The following is a 26,102-nucleotide window of genomic DNA, read 5'->3' on the forward strand; positions in this document are numbered from 1 at the left end:
ACGGGAAAATCTATTTTAAAAAGATAAAACAATTTGTATCAAGACCTATATGTCTTCTTTACCTTACATGTTGATGATTCTGTCATATGACTTATTCTTCTTTTTAAACCATTTAATTATATAATGACAGTTTCATGTATATATATAACACGTTGTATAACATTTGAGAACGGTTGAGGTCATAACCCCTCGATACGCCAATCAAAACGAAGAAAGCTAGTCACATGGTATTGTTGTGTTTATGTAAGTACTGAATCCGATCCAGAAGAAAGTGTAATGTTGGAAAAATGGTTGATCTAGCTAGGCAGGCGTTTAGTTCTAGAAATTATGATTTAGCTGCAGATATTTATGAACGATCTATATCAGAACATGGACCAAAACCCGAATTACTTCTTGGATTAGCTGATTGTTTTGCCAAGGCTGGTCACTTTGAGAAGGCATTTACTGCATATTCGAAAGCCTGTAGAGTTGGATGTGTTTCTCACAAGGATTTAAAACATTTGGTTTCATCTTTGGTGAATTGCGTTAAGCAAGAAAAACAGGTAGACGCCGTTATGAACAGCACGGTAATGTTCGACTGCTTAATATGCCGAAATATGCTGAACGACCCTGTGACTATACCATGTGGACACACATTTTGTCGTTCATGTTTAAGTAAAGAGACATCCAAACAGTGCAAGAATTGTGGGACAGTAAACCATTATCTAAATGTTTCAAGGATCAAATCGAACATTTTATTAAGTCAGGTCGTTGAAAATTGGTTTCCGGATCATTGTAAAGCGGTCAAAATTAAAAAAGACGCAAACTGGGCTTTTCAGTCGTGTAACTTTAAGGATGCGATAAGTCTATATACTAATGCTATTGAAATGGGTGAGTTTTTCATCGATATTTTGATTAAGAACAATGTACAATCTTTTATTTAAAATTGTTTAGGTTATGTAACCGAAAAAGTCTTTCATAATCATCAATATCATTAGACGCTTTTCATTATTCAGGTGAATAAGCGTTCAGTCTTTAGCGGTGTTAAAGTAGATTTCTACTCCATATAATTGTCTACTTTCATTTTACAGGGTATATTGAAAATGTTGTTAATGTTTATTTATTTATAGAAACTTCAAGTCTTTAAATGTATGGATATCACTGTAAATTTGTGGAAAGACGAGAAATTTAAAGAACTTTCTGTTCGACAAGGGTTGTAAAATTTAGTTTAGTTTCACATACACTTGGGATGTGGAGTAAGAACAAAGGCAGTGTGAAAGGGATTAAAATATCATCATGTTTATTCAAAGATTTAAAATATAATGATAAATTGATAATTTTACTCTACTATTTAAACCTAGAATAATACCACTTTGTTAAATTATAAAAGTTAGAGATTTTGGTCCAAGTTCAATCCGGTCCTACTAAAAACTGCTAAGGACTGCTAAGGACCGCTAAGGACTGCTAAGGACTGCTAAGGAGCCACAAAGGACTACTAAAGAGGCACAAAGGACCTTAAAATACCTCCTAGGCCATTCTTATATTACATGGTGTTGTTTTTAGTGAAAATTTTTTATAATTTTAAGAAAAAATATGTTTTTGGTGAAAATTTTATGAGTTGTCGGACCCGCTAAGGACTGCTCAGATACACAAAAGACTGCTAGGGGAACACAAAGGACCTTAAAATACCTCCTAGGCATTCTTATAATACAAGGTAGTATGTTTAGTAACAAAAAAATGTATTATTTTAAGAAAAAAATATCATTTTAGTGATAAAATTCATGTTTTTGAAGAGTTGTCAGACCGCTTAAGAACTGCTCAGGTGCACTAACAACTGCTACGGGAGGCACAAAGGACCTTCAAATCCCTCTAGAACATTCTTATAATATATAGTTGAGTAAATAGACAAAAATGTATTATTGTAAGAAAAAAATATGATTTTGTGATAGAATTTTATGTTTTTGATGAGTTGCAGGACCGCTAAGGACTGCACAGGTGCGAAAAGGGCTGCTAGAGACTTTAAAATATTTCCTAAGGAGGCACAAAGGACCTTAAAATACCTGTAAGGGCATTCTTATAATACATGGTAGTATGTTTAGTGATAAAATGTATAATTTTAAGGAAAAATATCATTATAGTGATAAAATTCATGTTTTTGAAGAGTTGTTGGACCGCTAAGGACTGCTCAGGTGCACTTACAACTGCTAGGGAGGCACAAAGGACCTTCAAATCCATCCTAGAACATTCTTATAATATATGGTAGTAAGATAATAGACAAAAATGTATTATTGTAAGAAAAAAATATAATTTTGGTGATAGAATTTATGTTTTTGATGAGTTGCAGGACCGCTTAGGACTGCTAGGGAAGTACTTAGTACAAAGAATCTTAAAATACCTCCTAGGGGCACAAAGGACTGCTAGGGAGGCACAAAGGACATTTAAATACCTCTAGGGCATTCTTATAGATATGGTAGTATGTTTTTTGAGAAAAAATGTATAATTTAAAAAAAAATATATAATTTTGGTGATAGAATTTATGCTTTCAATCAGTTGCAGGACCGCTAAGGACTGCTCAGGTGCACTAACAACTGCTAGGGAGCACAAAGGATCTTAAATTACTTCCTAGGGCATTTTATATTATATTGTAGTAAGTTAATAGATAAAAAAAGGTATTATTTTAAGAAAAAATATAATTTTTGTGATAGAATTTATGTTTTCGATGATTGGAGGACCGCTAGGACTGCTAGGGAGGTACAAAGAATCTTAAAATACCTCCTAGCGGGCACAAATAAACTGCTAGGGAGGCACAAAGGACATTTAAATACCTCTAGGGCATTCTTTTATAATATATGGTAGTATGTTTAGTGAGAAAAAATGTAGTTAATTTAAAAAAATATATAATTTTGGATATAGAATTTATGCTTTCAATGAGTTGCAGGACCGCTAAGGACTGCTCAGGTGCACTAACAACTGCTAGGGAGGCACAAAAGGATCTTACATTACTCCTAGGGCATTTTTATATTATATTGTAGTAAGTTAATAGATAAAAAATGTATTATTGTAAGAAAAAATATAATTTTGGTGATAGAATTTATGTTTTCGATGAATTGGAGGACCGCTAGGACTGCTAGGGAGGTACAAAGAATCTAAAATACCTCCTAGGGGCACAAAAGGACTGCTAGGGGGCACAAAGGACATTTAAATATCTCCTAGGGCATTTCTTATAATACAAGGTAGTATGTTTTAGTGACAAAAAATGTATTATTTAAGAAAAAATATCATTTAAGTGATAAAATTCATGCTTTTGAAGAGTTGTCGGACCGCTAAGAACTGCTCAGGTGCACTAACAACTGCTAGGGAGGCACAAAGGACCTTCAAATCCCTCCAAGAACATTCTTAAAATATATGGTAGTAAGTTAATAGACAAAAATGTATTATTGTAAAGAAAAAAAATATGATTTGGTGATAGAATTTATGCTTTCGATGAGTTGCCGGACGCTAGGACTGCTCAGGTGCGAAAAGGACTGCTAGGACCTTAAATATTCCTAAGGAGGCACAAAGGACCTTAAAATACCTGTAAGGGCATTCTTATAATACATGGTAGTATGTTTAGTGATAAAAAATGTATAATTTTAAGGAAAAATATTATGATAGTGATAAAATTCATGTTTTTGAAGAGTTGTCGGACCGCTAAGGACTGCTCAGGTGCACTAACAACTGCTAGGGAGGCATAAAGGACCTTCAAATCCCTCCTAGAACATTCTTATAATATATGGTAATAAGTTAATAGACAAAAATGTATTATTGTAAGAAAAAAATATAATTTTGGTGATAGAATTTATGCTTTCGATGAGTTGCAGGACCGCTAAGGACTGCTCAGGTGCGAAAAGGACTGCTAGGGACCTTAAAATTTTTCCTAAGGAGGCACAAAGAACCTTCAAATTCCTCCTAGAACATTCTTATTATATATGGTAGTAAGTTAATAGACAAAATTGCATTATTGTAAGAAAAAAATATAATTTTGGTGATAGAATTTATGCTTTCGATGAGTTGCAGGACCTCTAAGGACTGCTCAGGTGCGAAAAGGACTGCTAGGCAGGCACAAAGACCTATAAATATTTCCTAGGGAGGCACAAAGGACCTTTAAATAACTGTTGGGGCATTCTTATAATTCATGGTTGTATGTTTAGTGACAAAAAATGTATAATTTTAAGAAAAAATATCATTTTAGTGATAAAATTCATGTTTTTGAAGAGTTGTCGGACCGCTAAGGACTGTTCAGGTGCAAAAAGGACTGCTAGGGAGGCACAAAGGACCTTCAAATCCCTCCTAGAACATTCTTATAATACATGGTAGTAAGTTAATAGACAAAATTGTATTTTTGTAAGAAAAAAATGTAATTTTGGTGATAGACTATATGCTTTCGATGAGTTGCCGGACCGCTAAGGACTGCTCAGGTGCGAAAAGGACTGCTAGGCAGGCACAAAGACCTATAAATATTTCCTAGGGAGGCACAAAGGACCTTTAAATAACTGTTGGGGCATTCTTATAATTCATGGTAGTATGTTTAGTGACAAAAAATGTATAATTTTAAGAAAAAATATCATTTTAGTGATAAAAAATGTTTTTGAAGAGTTGTCAGACCGCTAAGGACTGTTCACTTGCAAAAAGGACTGCTAGGGAGGCACAAAGGACCTTCAAATCCCTCCTAGAACATTCTTATAATACATGGTAGTAAGTTAATAGACAAAATTGTATTTTTGTAAGAAAAAAATGTAATTTTGGTGATAGACTATATGCTTTCGATGAGTTGCCAGACCGCTAAGGACTGCTCAGGTGCGAAAAGGACTGCTAGGGACCTTAAAATATTTCCTAAGGAGGCACAAAGAACCTTAAAATAACTGTAAGGGCATTCTTATAATACATGGTAGTATGTTTAGTGATAAAAAATGTATAATTTTAAGGAAAAATATCATTTTAGTGATAAATTCATGTTTTTTGAAGAGTTGTCAGACCGCTAAGGACTGCTCAGGTGCACTTACAACTGCTAGGGAGGCACAAAGGACCCCTTCAAATCCCTCCTAGAACATTCTTATAATATATGGGTAGTAAGTTAATAGACAAAAATGTATTATTGTAAGAAAAAATATAATTTTGGTGATAGAATTTACATTATGATAAATTATCAAATTAATAAGAGTCAATCAATTGATAATATATACAAAATAAAAAATACTGTATTTGAAGAGTGATTAGTTACAGATGTACCCATAGATCTGCATCCAGGCCACACCACGAGGAGGTACTCTTCCCATGGCCCAAATTAATTTTTATTTACTTAAATGCAATATTTATTTCAAAAATAAAGATATCCGAAACCTACTTAAGGTACATGACCCTAATAGACTATAAGAAAATGGAAAATTAACAACATAGGTCTGATATATACATTAAAAGACACCTGTAGAAGGTGAGATTATAGAATGTCCCTTTTTCAGAAATAATCTACAATTATTATCCCCCGCCGATGGAATCGGGAGGGGGATATAGTTTTGGCGTTGTCCGTCCGTCCTTCCGTCCTTCCGTCCGTCCGTCCATCCGTCCGTCCGAATTTCGTTTCCAGAGTAGTTCTCTGCAACTAATGGCTGGAATTCAACGAAACTTTATGGGAATGTTGATCAGCATGTGAAGTTGTGCACCTGGGTATTTTCGTCTGGATATTTTTAGTATTTTTAGAGTTATTGCCCTTGACTCAGTAAAATTTTGTCCGAATTTCGTTTCCGGAGTAGTTCTCTGCAACTAATGGCTGGAATTCAACGAAACTTTATGGGAATGTTGATCAGCATGTGAAGTTGTGCACCTGGGTATTTTCGTCTGGATATTTTTAGTATTTTTAGAGTTATTGCCCTTGACTCAGTAAAATTTTGTCCGAATTTCGTTTCCGGAGTAGTTCTCTGCAACTAATGGCTGGAATTCAACGAAACTTTATGGGAATGTTGATCAGCATGTGAAGTTTTGCACCTGGGTATTTTCGTCTGGATATTTTTAGTATTTTTAGAGTTATTGCCCTTGACTTAGTAAAATTTTGTAATTTTCAACTTGTGTCGCATGTAACTCAAAAAGTATTTGACCTAGAGTCATGAAACTTTACAGGAATGTTGATCAGTATGTGTAGTTGTGCACCTGGGTATTTTTGTCTGGATATTTTTAGTATTTTGAGTTATTGCCCTGGACTTAGTAAAATTTTGTAATTTTCAACTTGTGTCGCATGTAACTCAAAAAGTATTTGACCTAGCGTCATGAAACTTTACAGGATTGTTGATCAGTATGTGTTGTTGTGCACCTGGGTATTTTCGTCAGGATATTTTTAGTATTTTTAGAGTTATTGCCCTTGACTCAGTAAAATTTTGTCCGAATTTCGTTTCCGGAGTAGTTCTCTGCAACTAATGGCTAGAATTCAACGAAACTTTATGGGAATGTTGATCAGCATGTGCAGTTGTGCACCTGGGTATTTTCGTCTGGATATTTTTAGTATTTTTAGAGTTATTGCCCTTGACTTAGTAAAATGTTGTAATTTTCAATCACAATCATCAGTCACACGGGGCCAGAAAAGGAGTTTCAAAAATGCAAAATTAAAAAATCTTGTCTGACAGTACAAGGCCTAGAGCTTTGATATTTGATATATGATATAACATTTAGGTCCTCTGCCAAAATTGTTCAAATTTTAGCCCTGGGGTCAAAATTGGCCCCACTCCAGGGGGTCATAGATTTTCCTTATATGTATATAGTGAAAACTTAAAAACTCTTCTTGTTTGAAGGTACAAGGCTTCAAGTTCAAAGAATTTTACAGTTTATGCCATGACTAATATATAAATAAAGCCTTATGTCTTCAGTTGTTGTGTTAATAATAACCAGTACTCGGCGGGGGATATAAATTCAACGAATTTGCTTGTTTATCTTTATATTATGAAACATGGTTTTCCATTTATTGTTGGTAAGAAACAAATGGGACCATTCCGCTAACATTTCACCTAAGCAAAACTAGTGTTTTTCTGAATTTTTTTAGATATGTATAAAAAAATTACTGTATCCCACTTTCCGTTACATGTAACATGTTTGACCTTTTTACTACTGAAAAAAGCCTCATTAAAAAGAAAATCTCTAAAAACTACCAAATGAGACTCTAAATTTGTCCCTAAATAATTCTTAATCTTGTAAAATATAAAATATTTTACTTTTTAAAACTTTGGAAATATCATGTACTATATATATGATTCAGTATTATTTAGGCAATGAATAGTCCTATATTAATTAAATAATCAAAATAAACACTTGTTCCCAAAAAGGAGATGAGAAACACAAATTATGTGTTATTATATATTCTAACACGACCAGTATTTTTCCCTATTGAACAAAGAAGAACCGAACGTGTGTTATTATGCAATAAAATCACTAGTGACATTCTATATTTAGACATATGACGTAATCATTATACATGTGACGTAACCATTAAAAATGTGATGCGCTGAAAATAAGTACAGAAACAAATCAGGTGCAATTTAGCTAAAATATCAGGTATGGCAGCATATTTTTGTTGATGTCGTGTTAGAATCAAAATAATATTTGTCCAAATCGGTGGTTTTATAATACCTCGTGATATAACTTGCATCTGAACTCCAAACAGTGATGTTATTGAGCGATAAAATCACTATTTGGGATGTATTATTTCTTAATTATATAATGCTAAAAGAAATAAAAGAAAAAAAAAGTTGACCTTTCTGGGGCTTAAGATTCAATTAATGCAGTTGCCAGTAGTTCTTAAGCCTATTTGAATACCCTTCAAAGTGAAGGTAAATTATTAGGAGAGTCAATTTAAATGAAGCCTGTTGAATTTTGTATAGTTTAAGAGAAACAAAACAGAAAATGACTCCAACTGTAAATTAAAAAAAAATACTGGCCAATAATGGATGGTTAAAAATGCATGTGAATGATACCAAACTGTTGAATATTTAAATGAAATTTGAAATTGAAACTGTCAGACCTGACTAACATAAATAAAATGAAAAGCTGCATAGACAATTGAATGAACTGTTCTGAATTAAATAAGAACATTGATAATGAAAGGAATATTCTTTATTTCCAGATAATGTATTACCATTGTGTTAAAGAAAATTGTCATACAGACAGAAACTTTCTATATATATTTACAAAACAATATATAGTGATATAATCAGATTTATGTTTTTAATAGATATTATACAGGCTGAAGTAAATTATAAGTTGTCATAAGCTTGAATTTCTGTTTACTAAAATAGTAAATACCAACAAATAAAAATTTTCATTAAAAAATTTACAGATCTGCTTTTAAATTGTTTTTAATTTATTACTACCAATTGATGAAATTTTATTTTTATTTATGTGAAATGTCAGTAACATTATTATATGAAGATGTTATTATGATTCAGTGTTATAAGTTCATTATTTCCCAGTATTGATAGTTCTCTATGTTAATGTTTCAGTATAAATGGACAGCTGATCATTCATTAAAATTTATAGAGTCAAAATATTTGTTTAGGACTTTGTTTACAAACAAATTTTAATTATTATCACTTTTCAATTACTGGGGTCATAACCATATATTAAAATCCTTTTTCTTATGATCTTCTTCCATTTCTTATAATAATTATATTGGTCAAGTGATATGACAATGTGCTGGAATATGGAGACAAATACTTTATTCAGGGTGGTGAAATATATTTGTTTTTTGGGTTGTTTTTTATATTGACTATATATTTGGCCAATAAAAAAATGATGTTCAATAGATCCTTAGACTTAATTGATCTACAGCCTACTTAATAGGCATTCTCTAACAGAAAGTCTCTCCCACTGTTTTGAAGTATATCACCCTATATTGGCACCCCCCCACTGGTTTGTAATATATCACACATCCCAATATACAATACACAGCTCCCAATATACAGCTTGTTAACTTCCAATAATGTGCCAGCCCCATCTGTATCAATATATAGTTAGGATCCATATCCCACTGTTTTATGAGGGGCTGGGATAGATGATTTGTTTTTTATTGAAGAATGATCTTAAAGAATCTATGTTTTAAACATTGATTAATTTTAACCACAATGTCACTTCAACATTCTATATATCCTATTTTAATAGTTTTCTGTGAATATATAGCCTGATAAGATTATTCTGTTATGATTATTCTATTTAATTTTAGTGTGAAATATTTCTATGTACAGTTACAAAGCTAACTACTTCCATATCATACAACATGAGAACAAGATAAGTTTAGTGTAAAAAGAATCATTTGCTCATTTCTGTTACATCTGTCCACTTCAGTTCCTTAAAAAAAAATATTTATATATATATATTTTTATCACATAAACCCTGGCGCGGGAGTGTTATAAAGCCATTTAATAAAAACGATATTACACTAGTGTAATAACACTTTGACGTGACGTCATTTGCGCTATATATAAACATAGCGTTACTCTATGGGCACGTCATTGTAGAATTACTCATTTTAACAGTTCACTGTTCTTATTATATTTGTGTAGATTCAATTCTAAATTTATTGAACTCGTTGAATAAAACAGTATTATGCTCGCCAGAGGCTCGCATAATATGATTTTATTCAACTCTTTCAATAAATTTAGTATTAAACTACACTCATTCAATATCCTCTATATATGTGTCCGAAATTCATTTAAGCTTTAATATTATGTTGATAAATTGTTGGTCCACTTAAGGTTAGAGTAACATATAATCTATTTTATGTAAATAATTTTCGTAGAAAAAAATAATATCGGTTGCTTTGGAGATTTAGGGTAAAACTCCCTTTGTGATATTAAGTAAGCACCATATAAGCCGCGTCATGACAAAACCAACATAATGGCTTTGCGACCGCACAGTCTGATCAGGATCCATGCTGTTCGCTTACAAACCCTATTACAAGTAGAGAAATTGATAGCGAACAGCATGGATCCTGATCAGACTGCGCGGATCCGCAGGCTGGTCTGGATCCATGCTGGTCACAAACGCACTATGTTGATTTTGTCGTGACGCAGCTCATAATATATATTTAATACTGATGATAGGGACGGATGTTACAGACAACTGTTACATAATTGCCAGAGAAAATGGCAATTTTTGTAACATTTTCATTGTTAGACTATCAATAAGCACCAGTAACATGGTTTTGTCATGCGTAATGCACATTTGTTTCACAATTGGATACTTTATGATGGGTGAGGGGGTGTTTTAGTTTTTTTCATCACATTTTATTTTTCTTAATGAGTGTTATGGTAAAAATGTTTTAAAAATGTTTTAATTATTATATGCCCGAAAGAATTTCGGGCATATTATGTTATACCCCCTGGCGTCCGTCTGTCCGTCCGTCCGTCCGTACGTCCGTCCGTCCGTACGTCCGTCCGTCCGTCTGTTAGCAATTTGGTTTCCGGAGCATAACTTAAATTCCATTTGGCCCACAGTATTCAAACTTCATAGGATGATTGCTCATATTGGGTAGAAGACCCCTATTGATTTTGGGGTCACAAGGTCAAAGGTCAAGGTCACTATTAGCTAAATACTGAAAATGGTTTCCGGAGCATAACTTAAGTTCCATTTGACCCACAGTATTCAAACTTCATAGGATGATTGCTTATATTAAGTAGAAGACCCCTATTGATTTTGGGGTCACAAGGTCAAAGGTCAAGGTCACTAGAAGCTTAATACTGAAAATGGTTTCTGGACCATAACTTAAGTTCAATTTGGCCCACAGTATTCAAACTTCATAGGGTGATTGCCCATATTGGGTAGAAGACCCCTATTGATTTTGGGGTCACAAGGTCAAAGGTCAAGGTCACTATTAGCGAAATACTGAAAATGGTTTCCGGAGCATAACTTAAGTTCCATTTGGCCTACAGTATTCAAACTTCATAGGATGATTGTCCATATTGGGTAAAAAACCCCTATTGATTTTAGGGTCACAAGGTTAAAGGTCAAGGTCACTATTAGCTTAATACGTAAAATGGTTTCCGAAGCATAACTTAAGTTCCATTTGACCCACAGTATTCAAACTTCATAGGATGATTGTCCATATTGGGTAGAAGACCCCTATTGATTTTGAGGTCACAAGGTCAAAGATCAAGAGATTACTATCACCTTTAAACTGGAAACAGTTTTCGCTCAATAACTCAAGTATTAATCGAACTACAGCTGTAAAATTTTATAGGATTAACAGCTTTATACCCCTGACGTCTTGGTGTCCATCCGTTATAGCATTTTTACTTACAAGATAACAACTTGATTGTGGTGCTTTGAAAACAGCAACTGTATATATACATGAATGTTCTTCAGCTATAAAGGAGGATTGGTTTTTGAAGGAGGTAATACTGTATTTAATTCCCATGTCTTCCTCACTAAAAGAAAGAGTACTTTCGGGCATATAATGCTCCGCCTAGCGGTGCTCTTGTATTATATATAGGATTACCTATACCAAGTGATATATATCATCGGAAAGGTCATTACATTTTCTATGTGCATGTAAAAATAATTAAGTAAGAAAATGAAACAGATAATAGTGGTGGTTACTCCATTATCACCAAAAAAAACAAAACAAAAAACCCCCCCCAAAAAATCCAAAAAAGATGCTTATGTATTACATTACATATAAAATTGGGCAATTTTAGGGTATAACAATGTCTGTATCTATATTTTGAGTCATGCTATTATAAAAAACTTTAAGGCACATTTAATGTATTAATTAAGTTTGGCATTTGGGAAAACCTAACAAAGTAATTGCAAATGCAATATATTTACAAAAAAAAAGCCTGTATTATATGTTGTTTGTTCCGAAATAATTTGCCCATTTACTGTGCTGCAGGCAATGTGCACTCTCAGCAGGACCTAATGTTTCTATGTCTACTTATTTACAAATACATAAATATAGAGATAAATAAGTTATATGCAAATAAGATTTCACAAGTACTATTTCAATGATCTAAGTCATATTGGTTTTTATTTCCTTTAAAGGTTGTGAAAGTGTGCTGCTCAACAGAACAAGGTGTCTGTTGTTTCCAACAGAATCATTACACACGTTCACTTCCTTGGTGTGAAAGTTCTTGTTACTTTTGGACGGGTCTTTTGGCCTGGTTTTTTTGCCACAGCTATGTGTTAAAGGTTGTGAAAGTGTGCTGCTCGACAGAACAAGATGTCTGTTGTTTCCTACAGAATCATTACACAGGTTCACTTCCTTGGTGTGAAGGTTCTTGTTACTTTTGGACGGGTCTTTTGGCCTGTTTTTTTTTGCCATGGCTGGTCTATGTCCAATAGTGTACTCACCACATGACGACACAATATGGGTTGGTACCTCAACTTTACTGGTTGCGTTTAGGAATTTAAATTGATAATTATGCTTTTCTGATTTTGAGCACCACACTGCTAGCAGTCCTTTGTGCCCCTTAGCAGTCCTCCAATTCATCGAAAACATAAATTCTATCACCAAAATTATTTTTTCTCTAAAAATATTACATTTTTTATCTATAAACCTACTACAATATATTATAATAATGACCTAGGAAGTAACTTAAGGTCCTTTGTGCCTCCCTAGCAGTCCTTGCACACATGAGCAGTCCTTAGCGGTCTGGCAACTCATCGAAATCATGAATTCTATCACGAAAATTATATTTTTTCTTAAAATTATACATTTTTTCTCACTAAATATACTACCATATATTATAAGAATGCCCTAGGAAGAAATTTAAGGTCCTTTGTGCCTCCCTAGCAGTTCTTTGGGCACCTGAGCTCTCCTTAGCGGTCCAGCAACTCATCGAAAACATAAATTCTATCACGAAAATTATATTTTTTCTTACAATTATACATTTTTTCTCACTAAATATACTACCATATATTATAAGAATGCCCTAGGAAGTAATTTAAGGTCCTTTGTGCCTCCCTAGCAGTTCTTTGCGCACATGAGCAGTCCTTAGCTGTCTAGCAACTCATCGAAAACATAAAATCTATCACCACAATTATATTTTTCTTAAAATTATACATTTTTTCTCACTAAACATACTACCATATATTATAAGAATGCCCTAGATAGTAATTTAAGGTCCTTTGTGCCTCCCTAGCAGTTCTTTGCGCACCTGAGCTCTCCTAAGCAGTCCAGCAACTCATCAAAAACATAAATTCTATCCTGAAAATTATATTTTTTCTTAAAACAATACATTTTTTCTCACTAAGCATACTACCATACATTATAAGAATGTTCTAGGAGTGATTTTAAGGTCCTTTGGGCCTTGCTTATAGTCTTTTGTGTACCTGAGCAGTCCTTAGCGGTCTGGCAACTCATCAAAAACATAAATTCTATCACAAATATTATATTTTTTCTTAACATTATACATTTTTTCTCACTAAACACACTACCATATATTATATGAATGCCCTAGGAGATATTTAAATGTCCTTTGTGCCTCCCCAGCAGTCCTTTGTGCCCCTAGGAGGTATTTTAAGATTCTTTGTACCTCCCTAGCAGTCCTTAGTGGTCCTGCAATTCATCGAAAACATAAATTCTATCACCAAAATTATATTTTTCCTTAAAAAATTACATTTTTTTATCTATTAACTTACTACAATATAATATAAAAGTGCCCTAGGAAGTAAGTTAAGGTTCTTTGTGCCTCCCTAGCAGTCCAGCAACTCATCAAAAACATTAATTCTATCACAAAAATTATATTTTTTCTTAAAATAATACATTTTTTCTCACTAAGCATACTACCATATATTATAAGAATGTTCTAGGAGTGATTTTAAGGTCCTTTGGGCCTTGCTTATAGTCTTTTGTTTACCTGAGCAGTCCTTAGCGGTCTGGCAACTCATCGAAAACATAAATTCTATCACCAAAATTATATTTTTTCTTAAAATTATACATTTTTTCTCACTAAATATACTACCATATATTATAAGAATGCCCTAGGAGATATTTAAATGTCCTTTGTGCCTCCCTAGCAGTCCTTTGTGCCCCTAGGAGGTATTTTAAGATTCTTTGTACCTCCCTGGCAGTCCTTAGCGGTCCTCCAATTCATCGAAAACATAAATTCAATCACCAAAATTATATTTTTTCTTAAAATAATACATTTTTTATCTATTAACTTACTACAATATAATATAAAAATGCCCTAGGAAGTAATTTAAGGTCCTTTATGCCTCCCTAGCAGTTGTTAGTGCACCTGAGCAGTCCTTAGCAGTCCGGCAACTCATTGAAAGCATAAATTCTATCACCAAAATTATATTATTTTTTAAATTATACATTTTTTCTCACTAAACATACTACCATATATTATAAGAATGCCCTAGAGGGTATTTAAATGTCCTTTGTGCCTCCCTAGCAGTCCTTTGTGCCCCTAGGAGGTATTTTAAGATTCTTTGTACTTCCCTAGCAGTCCTAAGCGGTCCTGCAACTCATCAAAAACATAAATTCTATCACCAAAATTATATTTTTTTCTTACAATAATACATTTTTGTCTATTAACTTACTACCATATATTATAAGAATGTTCTAGGAGAGATTTGAAGGTCCTTTGTGCCTCCCTAGCAGTTGTAAGTGCACCTGAGCAGTCCTTAGCGGTCCAACAACTCTTCAAAAACATGAATTTTATCACTATAATGATATTTTTCCTTAAAATTATACATTTTATCACTAAACATACTATCATGTATTATAAGAATGCCCTTACAGGTATTTTAAGGTCCTTTGTGCCTCCCTAGGATATATTTATAGGTCTTTCTGCCTGCCTAGCAGTCCTTTTCGCACCTGAGCAGTCCTTAGCGGTCCTGCAACTCATCGAAAGCATAAATTCTATCACCAAAATTATATTTTTTTCTTACAATAATACAATTTTGTCTATTAACTTACTACCATAATTTATAAGAATGTTCTAGGAGGGATTTGAAGGTCCTTTGTGCCTCCCTAGCAGTTGTTAGTCCACCTGAGCAGTCCTTAGCGGTCTGACAACTCTTCAAAAACATGAATTTTATCACTATCATGATATTTTTCCTTAAAATTATACATTTTTTATCACTAAACATACTACCATGTATTATAAGAATGCCCTTACAGGTATTTTAAGATCCTTTGTGCCTCCTTAGGAAATATTTTAAGGTCCTTAGCAGTCCTTTTCGCACCTGAGCAGTCCTTAGCGGTCCTGCATCTCATCTAAAGCATAAATTCTATCACCAAAATTATATTTTTCTCTTACAATAATACATTTTTGTCTATTAACTTACTACCATATATTATAAGAATGTTCTAGGAGGGATTTGAAGGTCCTTTGTGCCTCCCTAGCAGTTGTAAGTGCACCTGAGCAGTCCTTAGCGGCCCGACAACTCTTCAAAAACATGAATTTTATCACTAAAATGATATTTTTTCTTAAAATTATACATTTTTTATCACTAAACATACTACCATGTATTATAAGAATGCCCTTACAGTTATTTTAAGGTCCTTTATGCCTCCTTAGGAAATATTTTAAGGTCCCTAGCAGTCCTTTTCGCACCTGAGCAGTCCTTAGCGGTCAGACAACTTATAGAAAGCATAAATTCTATCACCAAAATTATATTTTTTTCTTACAATAATACATTTTTGTCTATTAACTTTCTACAATATATTATAAGAATGTTCTAGGAGGGATTTGAAGGTCCTTTGTGCCTCCCTAGCAGTTGTTAGTGCACCTGAGCAGGCCTTAGCGGTCCGACAACTCTTAGAAAACATAAATTTTATCACTAAAATGATATTTTTTCTTAAAATAATACATTTTTGTCATTAAACATACTACCTTGTATTATAAGAATGCCCTAGGAGGTATTTTAAGGTCCTTTGTGCCTCCATAGCAGTCTTTTGTGTATCTTAGAGCAGTCCTTAGCGGTCCGACAACTCATAAAATTTTCACCAAAATCATATTTTTTCTTAAAATTAGAATTTTTTTTTCACTAAAAATAATACCAGGTAATATAAGAATGGCCTAGGAGGTATTTTAAGGTCCTTTGTGCCTCTTTAGTAGTCCTTTGTGGCTCCTTAGCAGTCCTTAGCAGTCCTTAGCGGTCCTTAGCAGTCCTTAGCAGTGTTTAGTAGGACCCAGTTCAATCTACAGTAGGTATCTATTTTCTTTTTATTAATATTATTTAAGGTTTTTATTTAAATTTTCAATAATGTTCATTGTATACACCAACTAGCAATTCGGATGTCCTCCAAAATGATATTGACTCAATTATGAACTGGGCAGTAAAATGGGAAATGAACAGTGAACGGGTGAAGATCAAAATAAGTTTTCATTTTGTCATTATTCCCTTTAATTTTATAATTAAGTTCACATTAACAATAAATAACTCACATAACCAAATGAAATTTCTGTAAATATGCATTAGAATTTACTTATAACGCATAATTTATAAAAGAGTGGGACAGTCTTTTTATATTTTAGGCAGATATATAATTTTATCCTGAACATTTTCCAATATCAACTTTTGGTTGAACACCATTTTGACAGTCAATCTTTTGAAATATAAAGTCAATTCAGCTCTACTTGAATAGGAAAATATGAGCATAATGTCACTTTAATGTTGATAAATGTAAGGTGATGCATTATGGTCATGCAAATCCTCAAAAACAGTATGTTATGAATAACAAGACTTTATCGGATACTCAAGAAGAATGTGATCTAGGAGTTATTTTTGAAAAAGATCTTAAATTTAGCAAACATATTTCTATTAAAATTAATAAGGCAAATAGTATTTTAGGCCTTATTAACCGGTCTTTAGAATTTTTAAATGAATACACCTTTGTGAAATTGTATAATATAATACAGCTTTGATTTGCCCTCATGTTGAATTTGCAAATGTTGTGTGGAATCCATATTTAATAAAAGATATATCAAGTCTAGAAAAACTTCAACTAAGAGCAACAAAACTAGTTTCATCATTAAAAGATCTGACATATATTGACCGTTTTAAAAAGCTTAAACTGCCAAGTCTTATACATCGCAGATTAAGAGGGGACATGATTCAGACTTTCAAAATAGTAAAAGGCTTAGATGACTGTGTTTTTGAAATTTTTTTAGTCATTCGGCATCAACAAGGGGACATAATTTAAAACTAGAAATGCATCGTAGTAGAACAACTCATTGCCTACATCAGTTCTCAAGACGTGTAATTAAAACATGGAATAATTTGCCAAAAAATGTAGTAGACTCAAAAAAGTGTTCATGAATTGAAAATAAAACTAGACCAACACTGGACCGGAGACACTCAATATATTAGAAGTTTAAAATGTTTGTTGAAAAATTATGCTGTTAAAAATTATACAGCAGAGTGAACAGAAATAGATATAAGTATATATAATTAAACATAAAAAGTGGTGAGAGCAATAAGAAGAAGTAGTGAAAGATTGTCAAAAGAGGAGGGGCTTAAAAAGGTCTTGGCCCTTCCATCAGAGCCCAGAATCATCCTACAGGTATCCTACAGGTATTGTCATGTTTGTAGGTCTCAAGTGATGAAAGGGCATAACTCTAGCATGGAGTTTCGTTGAATTATTCCTCTTGGTTAATGCACTTCTCTTATATCTCAAATTATTGAAAACATTCCAGCATGCTGTCAGTGTTACAGTTCTTGTTTTGTTGCTTTTTAGCACCAACAGATCATATATTATGGAGTAACCGTTCCCATGCTTTCTGTAGACTGGACCGCTTTAAGGAAGCTCTTGATGATGCTGAACATGTTTTACAACTGAGACCAGACTGGCCAAAGGTAAATTTTCTATAGTCATGTAGTGTGAATTAAAATATATAAAGATATTTCACTGTCAAAATCAGAACTTTACCTAAAGATTTTAGGTGATTGACCTATGTTGCAGTAAACTTTGAAGTTTTATTCAGAGGTCATTGGCCTCTTCTATAAATGTTATTTGAAATCTTAATGTTTGAAATTTTAATGTTACTTAAGTTAACTTTGATTTTGATTTAAATTGTCAGTTTAGTTGGACCTAAACATAGTAAAATTTTCACAAAATCCATGGCAATAACTGGATCATCTCCATGTAGCATCATTATCACTTTATCAGGCTCTTGATAAATTTTTATTGAATAAATTTGGACAACTATAACTGAAATAAAAAATTTGATATATCTTTCAATTTGTATTGATTATCTGCTATACTCAAAACTTGAAACTGTAAATCTCTGAAATGACCATGCTAAAATGTTTTAAATGAATAAGTCCTGACATTCATTTGGCTAAGAATCCTTATATCTAATTGAAGTAAATTTTGAAACAAACTTTAATCATTCTCTGTCATCATTTTTTGATGACCTGTGCAGGGCAATTAGTGCAATTAGTATACTAGTGTAAGACCAAGGTGTAACATTGTGTTTGTATTTCAGGGTTATTTTAGACGGGGTTGTGCATTATATGGTTTAGAACGCTATGAAGAGTCGGTTGTTGCACTATTACAGTGTCTTGCCTTAGATTCTACTATAGATACTGCCAAAGATTATCTCTCAAAGGTAGGATTATTATTTTACTAATTTTTTTAAACACTGACTGTGACATGGAGCTGCGGTTTCATTATGTTTAAAAGATGCTAAGTTTATTGTTATTTTTTAAAGTGGGTGGGACCAGGGTATATAAGCACCAGCAAGAAAGGAAGTTAAAAAAGTATGTAAAGCAGCTATGTAGCCTTTGATATTTGCATAGCATTTGATACCTGTTATGACAGCAAAAGTCCATAAAGCTGTAGGTCTCTTATTCAACACAAGTTTGTAACATTGCACCTGTTATAAATACTTGTTTGAAAGATTGTGTGTACTGTATATTATTGTATATTATATATGACAAAAATTTGTCAATGTAACTTTAAATTTTATTAAGGTTATATAAAATCATTGTGTCTTTAAATGTAGGTTATATAAAATCAGTGTGTCTTTAAATGTAGGTTATATAAAATCAGTGTGCCTTTAAATGTAGGTTATATAAAATCAGTGTGTCTTTAAATGTAAGTTATATTAAAACATTGTGTCTTTAAATGTATGTAATATAAAATCAATGTGTCATTAAATGTAGGTTATATTAAATCAGAGTATGTATCAATATGAATAAGTTATATTAAAACATTGTGTCTTTAAATGTATGTAATATAAAATGTAACTTAAAATTTTATTAAGGTTATATAAAATCAGTGTGTCTTTAAATGTAAGTTTTATAAAATCAGTGTGTCTTTAAATGTAATCAGTATGTTAAATATAAAATCAGTCTGTTAAATATATATGCAATCGAAATGTGTTTGATATACTAGTAGGTGTGTCTAATGTAGGATATATATATACAAATATCCCAATAATAAACAGAATAACCCTGTAGTTTAGATATTATATAAATGTTTGGTATGTTGTCCTCAAAGGCAGTATGTTTTACTTAAATGCAAATAAAAAAAAAATTAATTTATATTATTTATATTTAGTGTGCATATATTTTAAAGTTATATGTACTTTAAAAAAGATTTTTTTTATCAATTACCCATCAGTTTAAAAGTATTCCATAGACTTATAGTCTCTCTGATTTGATATAACTAAAATAAAATTGTGTTACATAATGATATTACAGAAATGTGTAAATAAAATGAAAGCGTTTAATATGCGACATTTTTTTTGTTATGTAAGAGTGAGTTTAAAATTTAGAACATGCTTGAATAAGATACAAGCATTTATTAGCTTATTTTATCACGAGATGTAAATCATCTGTGATGTTTGATAATTTCTGTAATAAACTACATTTTCAATGTCACCAAGTATATCTTCATAGAGAAAAGTTAGATATATTTTATATATAATGAAATTGAATATATGTAATACAAGATTATAGCTGATAATTATTTTATTGTAGGCACTTCATAACATCATAGTACCATTGTCCCCAGATATATATATGTATATGTAATACAAGATTATAGCTGATAATTATTTTATTGTAGGCACTTCATAACATCATAGTACCATTGTCCCCAGATATATATATGTATATGTAATACAAGATTATAGCTGATAATTATTTTATTGTAGGCACTTCATAACATCATAGTACCATTGTCCCCAGATATATATATGTATATGTAATACAAGATTATAGCTGATAATTATTTTATTGTAGGCACTTCATAACATCATAGTACCATTGTCTCCAGATGATCCAAAAACAGCCGTACTACAACGGGAACTAAATCCATCATTACTTGATCGTTTAATTCGCTCTAACTTTGACACATCATTACTTCTTCCCAGTGTAACTGTTGATACTGTGAGACAATTGAAGGAGATTATTACAGATACTGTTGCCACGGCAACCAATTTTCTGGAAGGCAGGGCTAGAGCAAGCACTGATGATCAGGTATCTGTCTTTATTAGTTTTAAAATGTTTCTGTACATTGAAAAGTTTAACCATGTTTATATCAGATAATATATGTTAATATATCAGTTAACTAGTCACCCGTTTAAAATGTAATTTCATACATCTCATGACTGTGACAAATAGATAATAAATGATTTATATAGTAATAAATGTTAGGTCTTACTCTAGCGATGTTCAATGATATGGATAGCATTTATCTCTAATACATAAATCACCAATAGGGACATGAGCAAAAAATTAGTTATGAAACACATAAAAAAATTATTATGCAATCTCACCGTTTTTATATTCTATTAACAAAGTAGCAAGGAATTTATATAATTAGGAAAATAGAGGATTAAAGTAGAGCATTTCTCTGTCACCTGCCTGCATAAAGTAATATGATGATATTAGATAGTGCAGTATTATGTTACATGTTTTATAACGTGACAGTTATATAACTTCCCGAATGTTGTTATATAAACATGTGATGGTTTAATCTCCATTAAGCTGAATGTTTTGTGTCTCATATTTTAATATAAAAACTGAAATTGTTTGCATAACTTAATTGGTTTATTAGTCAGTGTTATATAAAAACGCAGTGTTATATAATAACAATATTTTTATTTTCCAGAATTGTGGGGTGATATACACTAGAGATGGGGGAAGTTCTTCTCAGGAATCTACATCAAAATGTAATGACCCTCACATGATGTATTTTATTTTATTAAATTAAATTAAAGACAAAATAATAAGAGAACTTTTATTAAACATTTTTTGTTAAACAGAATATTATAATTATTGTACATGTAATTGGGTTTGAAAAGGTATTAGTGTTTGAAAAGTGTTAGAAAATCTTTTTTATCCATAAGGATTGCAGTATTTCAAATGAATAGTAACATATTTAGTTTGTTAAATCGGCAAACTGTATATCAGTCTAGTAAATCGACTTTTAAAAAAATGATTTAAAACACTTAGTCAGTTAACATTTATAAGAATTAAATTGGTCTTGCGGCTGTGCTGGGCCTGACCAATTTGATTTTGTAAATACTTACTAATAAACTCTAACCTATTCAGAAAAAACAAACTTCTTTTCAAATCTTTATCTAGTACATAATAATATTTGTGTACTGTTTTCATGATGTTATAATGTAGTAAGTAAATTGCATATATTATCATATAATATGGATGGTCATAAGATAATATTTGTTGTGTAAGAATGATCAGCATAATCTCACATAATAACTTGTAAACCTTTAATCTTGACTTAAACATGGTATATTATACAAGCCAAGGTCAGTTATACAACTGAAGTTCAAGGTCACTATTCTGATCCACGTTTTTGGCAAACCTGATAATAATAGCATTATTTTATTGTACAGGTCAGAATAGTCCATAGTCAAATTGTTTAAATATCAAGATGCTTTATTTCAAAAGAATTTGTTTTGATACTTTAACAAAAACAGATGTTTCAAGACTGAATCTGTTTAAGTATTATCAGAATTTTCTAATTCTGTCACTGTATAATTATGCTCTTATAAAATGGTTTTATTGTTATGTATAGAAAGCTTAAATTTATAATGATATTGTCAAAATCATCTTGTTATATATTTACGGAACAGAAATCACACCTGCACACAATCTTTGCTGATGAACTTTTTTTTAAACAAATTTTGTATATAACATATATTTTAAACAAAACAAAATTTGTAGTGTAATTTGCAAATATATTTTCATTTACCTTACTGTACTTAACATATCAACATATCTTGGAGGCTTGAAGTTGTAGATGAATTTACAATGATAAAACAGTATAGTCATGGTAACATGTTTGATATTGTAGGCATATCAGCACCAGGATCACGTGCCAGCACGCCAGTACAGATACCAAAGAGAACAAATTCCCTGGCTTCCAACATGTATTACCTCAACCAGACATGTGATGAAAGCAGCAGTGAGGAGGTTGCTATGTCAACAAGTTCTGATCAAACTGATAATGATAATAAAGGTAAACTCTTAACAATGTTAATTAAATGACACAGATACAGTTTTAATTATGTTATATTATCATTAAAACTTTATGTATACATAAACAGAATTTTTTCATTCAAATGACAAGATGTGAAGACTTGAAGAAAATACTTTGAGCGGAATTTTCTTAAAAACTTGAACAGTAATGTGTTAGGGATTTCTAATACTTGAATAAAAAGTTATAAATAGACATGTTTTTTTGTTAAGACTGCTCAATAAGTCAAGAATGCTTTATTACTTGGTTAATTTTTCAGATTGTCCGAGAAATTTCAACAAGCCAGACGTAGATGCAAGTTTATTAAAGAAAGAAGATTTTGAATGTAGTCTATGTTACCGTCTATTGCATCTACCTGTAACAACACCATGTGGTCATGTTTTCTGCCGTCCATGTCTTGATAAGGTGTTAGATCATAAAACTGAGTGTCCTCTTTGTAAGAGCTGCTTGGCTGAGGTAATTACTAAAATATTTGATCATGTTGTACTTACTGTCACACTGTCCAGCTGTCATATCTTTGTTATTAATGAAATGATGATATAAAAGTTTTCATTGATTTGACTATTTTAAGCTTTTATACAACATGTTTTATCATGAATTAGGAGATAATGTAAATTTTGGGTGAGATTTAGATCAGGTTTTATGCAGTAAAAATTTATATAGTACTGTACTAAAGTATCAATGTTTTCTTGTTGAAGTATTTGAGTACTAAAGTAACAATGTGTTGTTGTTGTTGTAGTATTTGGCTGAGAGGAGGCAAGCTGTGACATCTGCTGTAGAGAATTTGTTAGAGGCATACTTCTTTGAGGAGACAAGGCTGAGAAAACAACAACATGAAGAGGAACTTAATGAAATATCAGGGTAAATATTTCTTCAGCTTCTTCTAATACCATATACAGATATTTGTAATATTTATTGTTTAATTTCCAAATTCTTACTGTTTGTGTGAATGTGTTCGAAATTTCCAGCAGAAAAAATGATAAGATTTATAAGACATACTTGATGTCCAATATTTTACTTCAATTTAATATGGTTACATTGCATGCAGATTTTTGTATGATATATTCGCTTGTTTACATAACATGAATTGTTCTGTTATATATTTCAGGCTAGGATTGGCTAATCAGTTGGAAATACCTGTATTTGTATGTACCCTTGGATTCCCGTATGTTCCATGTCCTCTACATATATTTGAGCCACGTTACAGGTTGATGGTACGACAGTGTATGGAGTCAGGTAGTCGTCAATTTGGAATGTGTACAGCAACAGGGGACGGAGAGTAAGTGATTCATGATTTGTTTGTTTGCAAATAAAATAATGTATATGCTCAGAAATTATCTTGAAATATGTATGAATTACATTGTTATAGTTTGGCTTTATTTTGTTAATTTCTGTATGGCCTTTAAACCATATTGTTTGTTCAGATACAGGAATGGTGTAATTGACTGCCGATTTTTGAGGGATTTATAAACATGTTATTTTATGAAGATGACATTTGTATGTATAAACAGTCACAATGATGATGATCTATTGTTTTTAGAGAGGATTTCTCCGAGTATGGGTGTATGCTAGAGATTCGAGATGTTCAGTTTTTCCCGGACGGCAGATCTCTGGTAGATACAGTAGGCGGGAAGAGGTTTAAGGTATTAAGTAGAGGTCAAAGGGAAGGATACAGTACAGCAAAGGTGGAATTTTTACAGGACACTGAACCAGAAAACCCTGAAGGTCAGTGACACACATTTACATTACTTCTTATGTAGAGAAAAACATAGCACGTCCTTGCCTTTAAAGTTAAGATAATGCTAGAAATTAAGGTATATTGTTGTAAAAGATAGTCTTATCTGAGTTCTTTTTTAACCAAAAATATTTAAATGTCAAAATAGAAATGATTACTTGTGTTGGTGATGTAATACAAAATAGTATTGTATTCCACTATGTCTGTATATTGTTTGAAACAATGTTTCTATAATTATCTCCCTTCCTGTTACAGAATTAAAGGCATTGTCAGACAAGTTATATGGTATATGTTATAGCTGGTATCAGGGTGTACCACAGTCACAGAAAGATCAGATACGTCAACATCTTGGAGAGTTTCCTACAGTAGATAATGATAATAATATTGGTCCGAATGGCACGGCCTGGCACTGGTGGATGATCGCAGTTCTTCCACTTGATCCTAGAATTCAGGTTGCTATGTTAGCTATGCAATCATACAAAGAACGTCTACTGGGGTTGAAGAAAGTGTTAGGATTCTTGAAAAATAAACGTGATAGTAGGTGACTAGTTATAGTAGTGTCAGTTATGATTCTTGTTATCAATATTTTATTCAGATACATCAGTTAAACTATCATCATACTTTACATTCACTAATCCAGCAAATCATAAAATGATTAACTGATGTGTGAAAATACGAGTATCTGTGAACAACAGTAAGACAACATATACATTAGACAGTTCACTAGGGGAGGCAACTCATCATCATGATTATATACAAACATTGATATATGCAAAAATAGCAGATAATAAAGTGTATTTCAGTTTGTTAGTGATCATGCTACCATCAGATGGTCTGATTTTATTTTACCTTTTGATATTGTCAGCTTAGATTGTAGGACATGTAAAATAAGCTTATTGTTTTAAAATACATCTGGAGATAACACAATATAACAATTGATTAATGCTTGATGCTCTAGTACTGTCTTAGTAATATTCTGTACTGTAAAATGGAAGACTTTTGTTAACATACATTATATCAGTGCTTCTGATTGTAAAGAATAATTAATTTGTCAAGTTGAATAAAGAAAAAAGCACTAGTTCAATTATATGAAATTGGCTCATTTGTTGGAAGTTAAAAGAATGAATAGTTAACCAGGTTTTCCGAAGGAAAAAACTGGTTATTAGATTGAGGTATGTCGGCGGGCGGATGGGCGGACGGGCAGGCGGGCGGGCGTAAACAATTTCTTCTGTGCGCAACTCCTCCTACATTTCTCAACGGATTTTGACCAAACTTTCACAGAAGCTTTGTCATCAAGTGCCCTGGCGCATATCGTCGGGGTTTTGCCATTGGATAATATTTGACCTAATTACGGCCCTTTGTTGTTTTTTCTTATATAGAATATATAGTGAACAATTTCTTCTGTGCGCAACTCCTCCTACATTTATCAACAGATTTTGACCAAACTTTTACAGAAGCTTTGTCATCAAGTGCCCTGGCACATATTATCGGGGTTTTGCGATTGGATAATATTTGACCTAATTATGGCCCTTTGTTTTTTTTCCTTATATAGAATGTATAGTGAACAATTTCTGCTGTGCGCAACTCCTCCTACATTTCTCAACGGATTTTGACCAAACTTTCACAGAAGCTTTGTCATCAAGTGCTCTGGCACATATTGTCCGGGTTTTGCGATTGGATAATATTTGACCTAATTATGCCCCTTTGTTTTTTTTCCTCAATATATAATGATCAAATTCTTCTGTGCTGAACTAGTCCTACATTTCTCAACAGGTTTTGTTCAAACTTTCACAGAAGCCATATCATCAAGTGCCCTGGCGCATATTGTAGAGGTTTTGTGATTGGATAATTTTTGACCTAATTAAGGCCCTTTGTTTTTTTTTCCTTATACAGAATATATTTTTTCCT

At 32.2% G+C, this 26,102-nt stretch overlaps 1 protein-coding gene across 1 annotated transcript; it reads left to right on the top strand.

Annotated features, from left to right (window-relative positions):
- Window positions 1–231: 231 nt before the first annotated feature.
- LOC132753361 (LON peptidase N-terminal domain and RING finger protein 1-like) lies at window positions 232–25,321 on the top strand. The gene is made up of 11 exons (XM_060743820.1): window positions 232–870; window positions 17,684–17,802; window positions 18,435–18,557; window positions 20,197–20,433; window positions 21,068–21,128; window positions 22,277–22,441; window positions 22,719–22,915; window positions 23,199–23,320; window positions 23,568–23,738; window positions 24,000–24,184; window positions 24,450–25,321. Exons 1-11 carry the CDS (start codon window positions 288–290, stop codon window positions 24,737–24,739), a joined length of 2,253 nt encoding a protein of 750 aa, XP_060599803.1. The 5' UTR covers window positions 232–287; the 3' UTR covers window positions 24,740–25,321.
- The last annotated feature ends 781 nt before the right edge of the window (window positions 25,322–26,102 follow it).

The sequence above is a fragment of the Ruditapes philippinarum genome, unplaced genomic scaffold, assembly GCF_026571515.1.
Source record: "Ruditapes philippinarum isolate M1 unplaced genomic scaffold, ASM2657151v2 ctg6405_1_1_1_1, whole genome shotgun sequence".
NCBI lineage: Eukaryota > Metazoa > Mollusca > Bivalvia > Venerida > Veneridae > Ruditapes > Ruditapes philippinarum.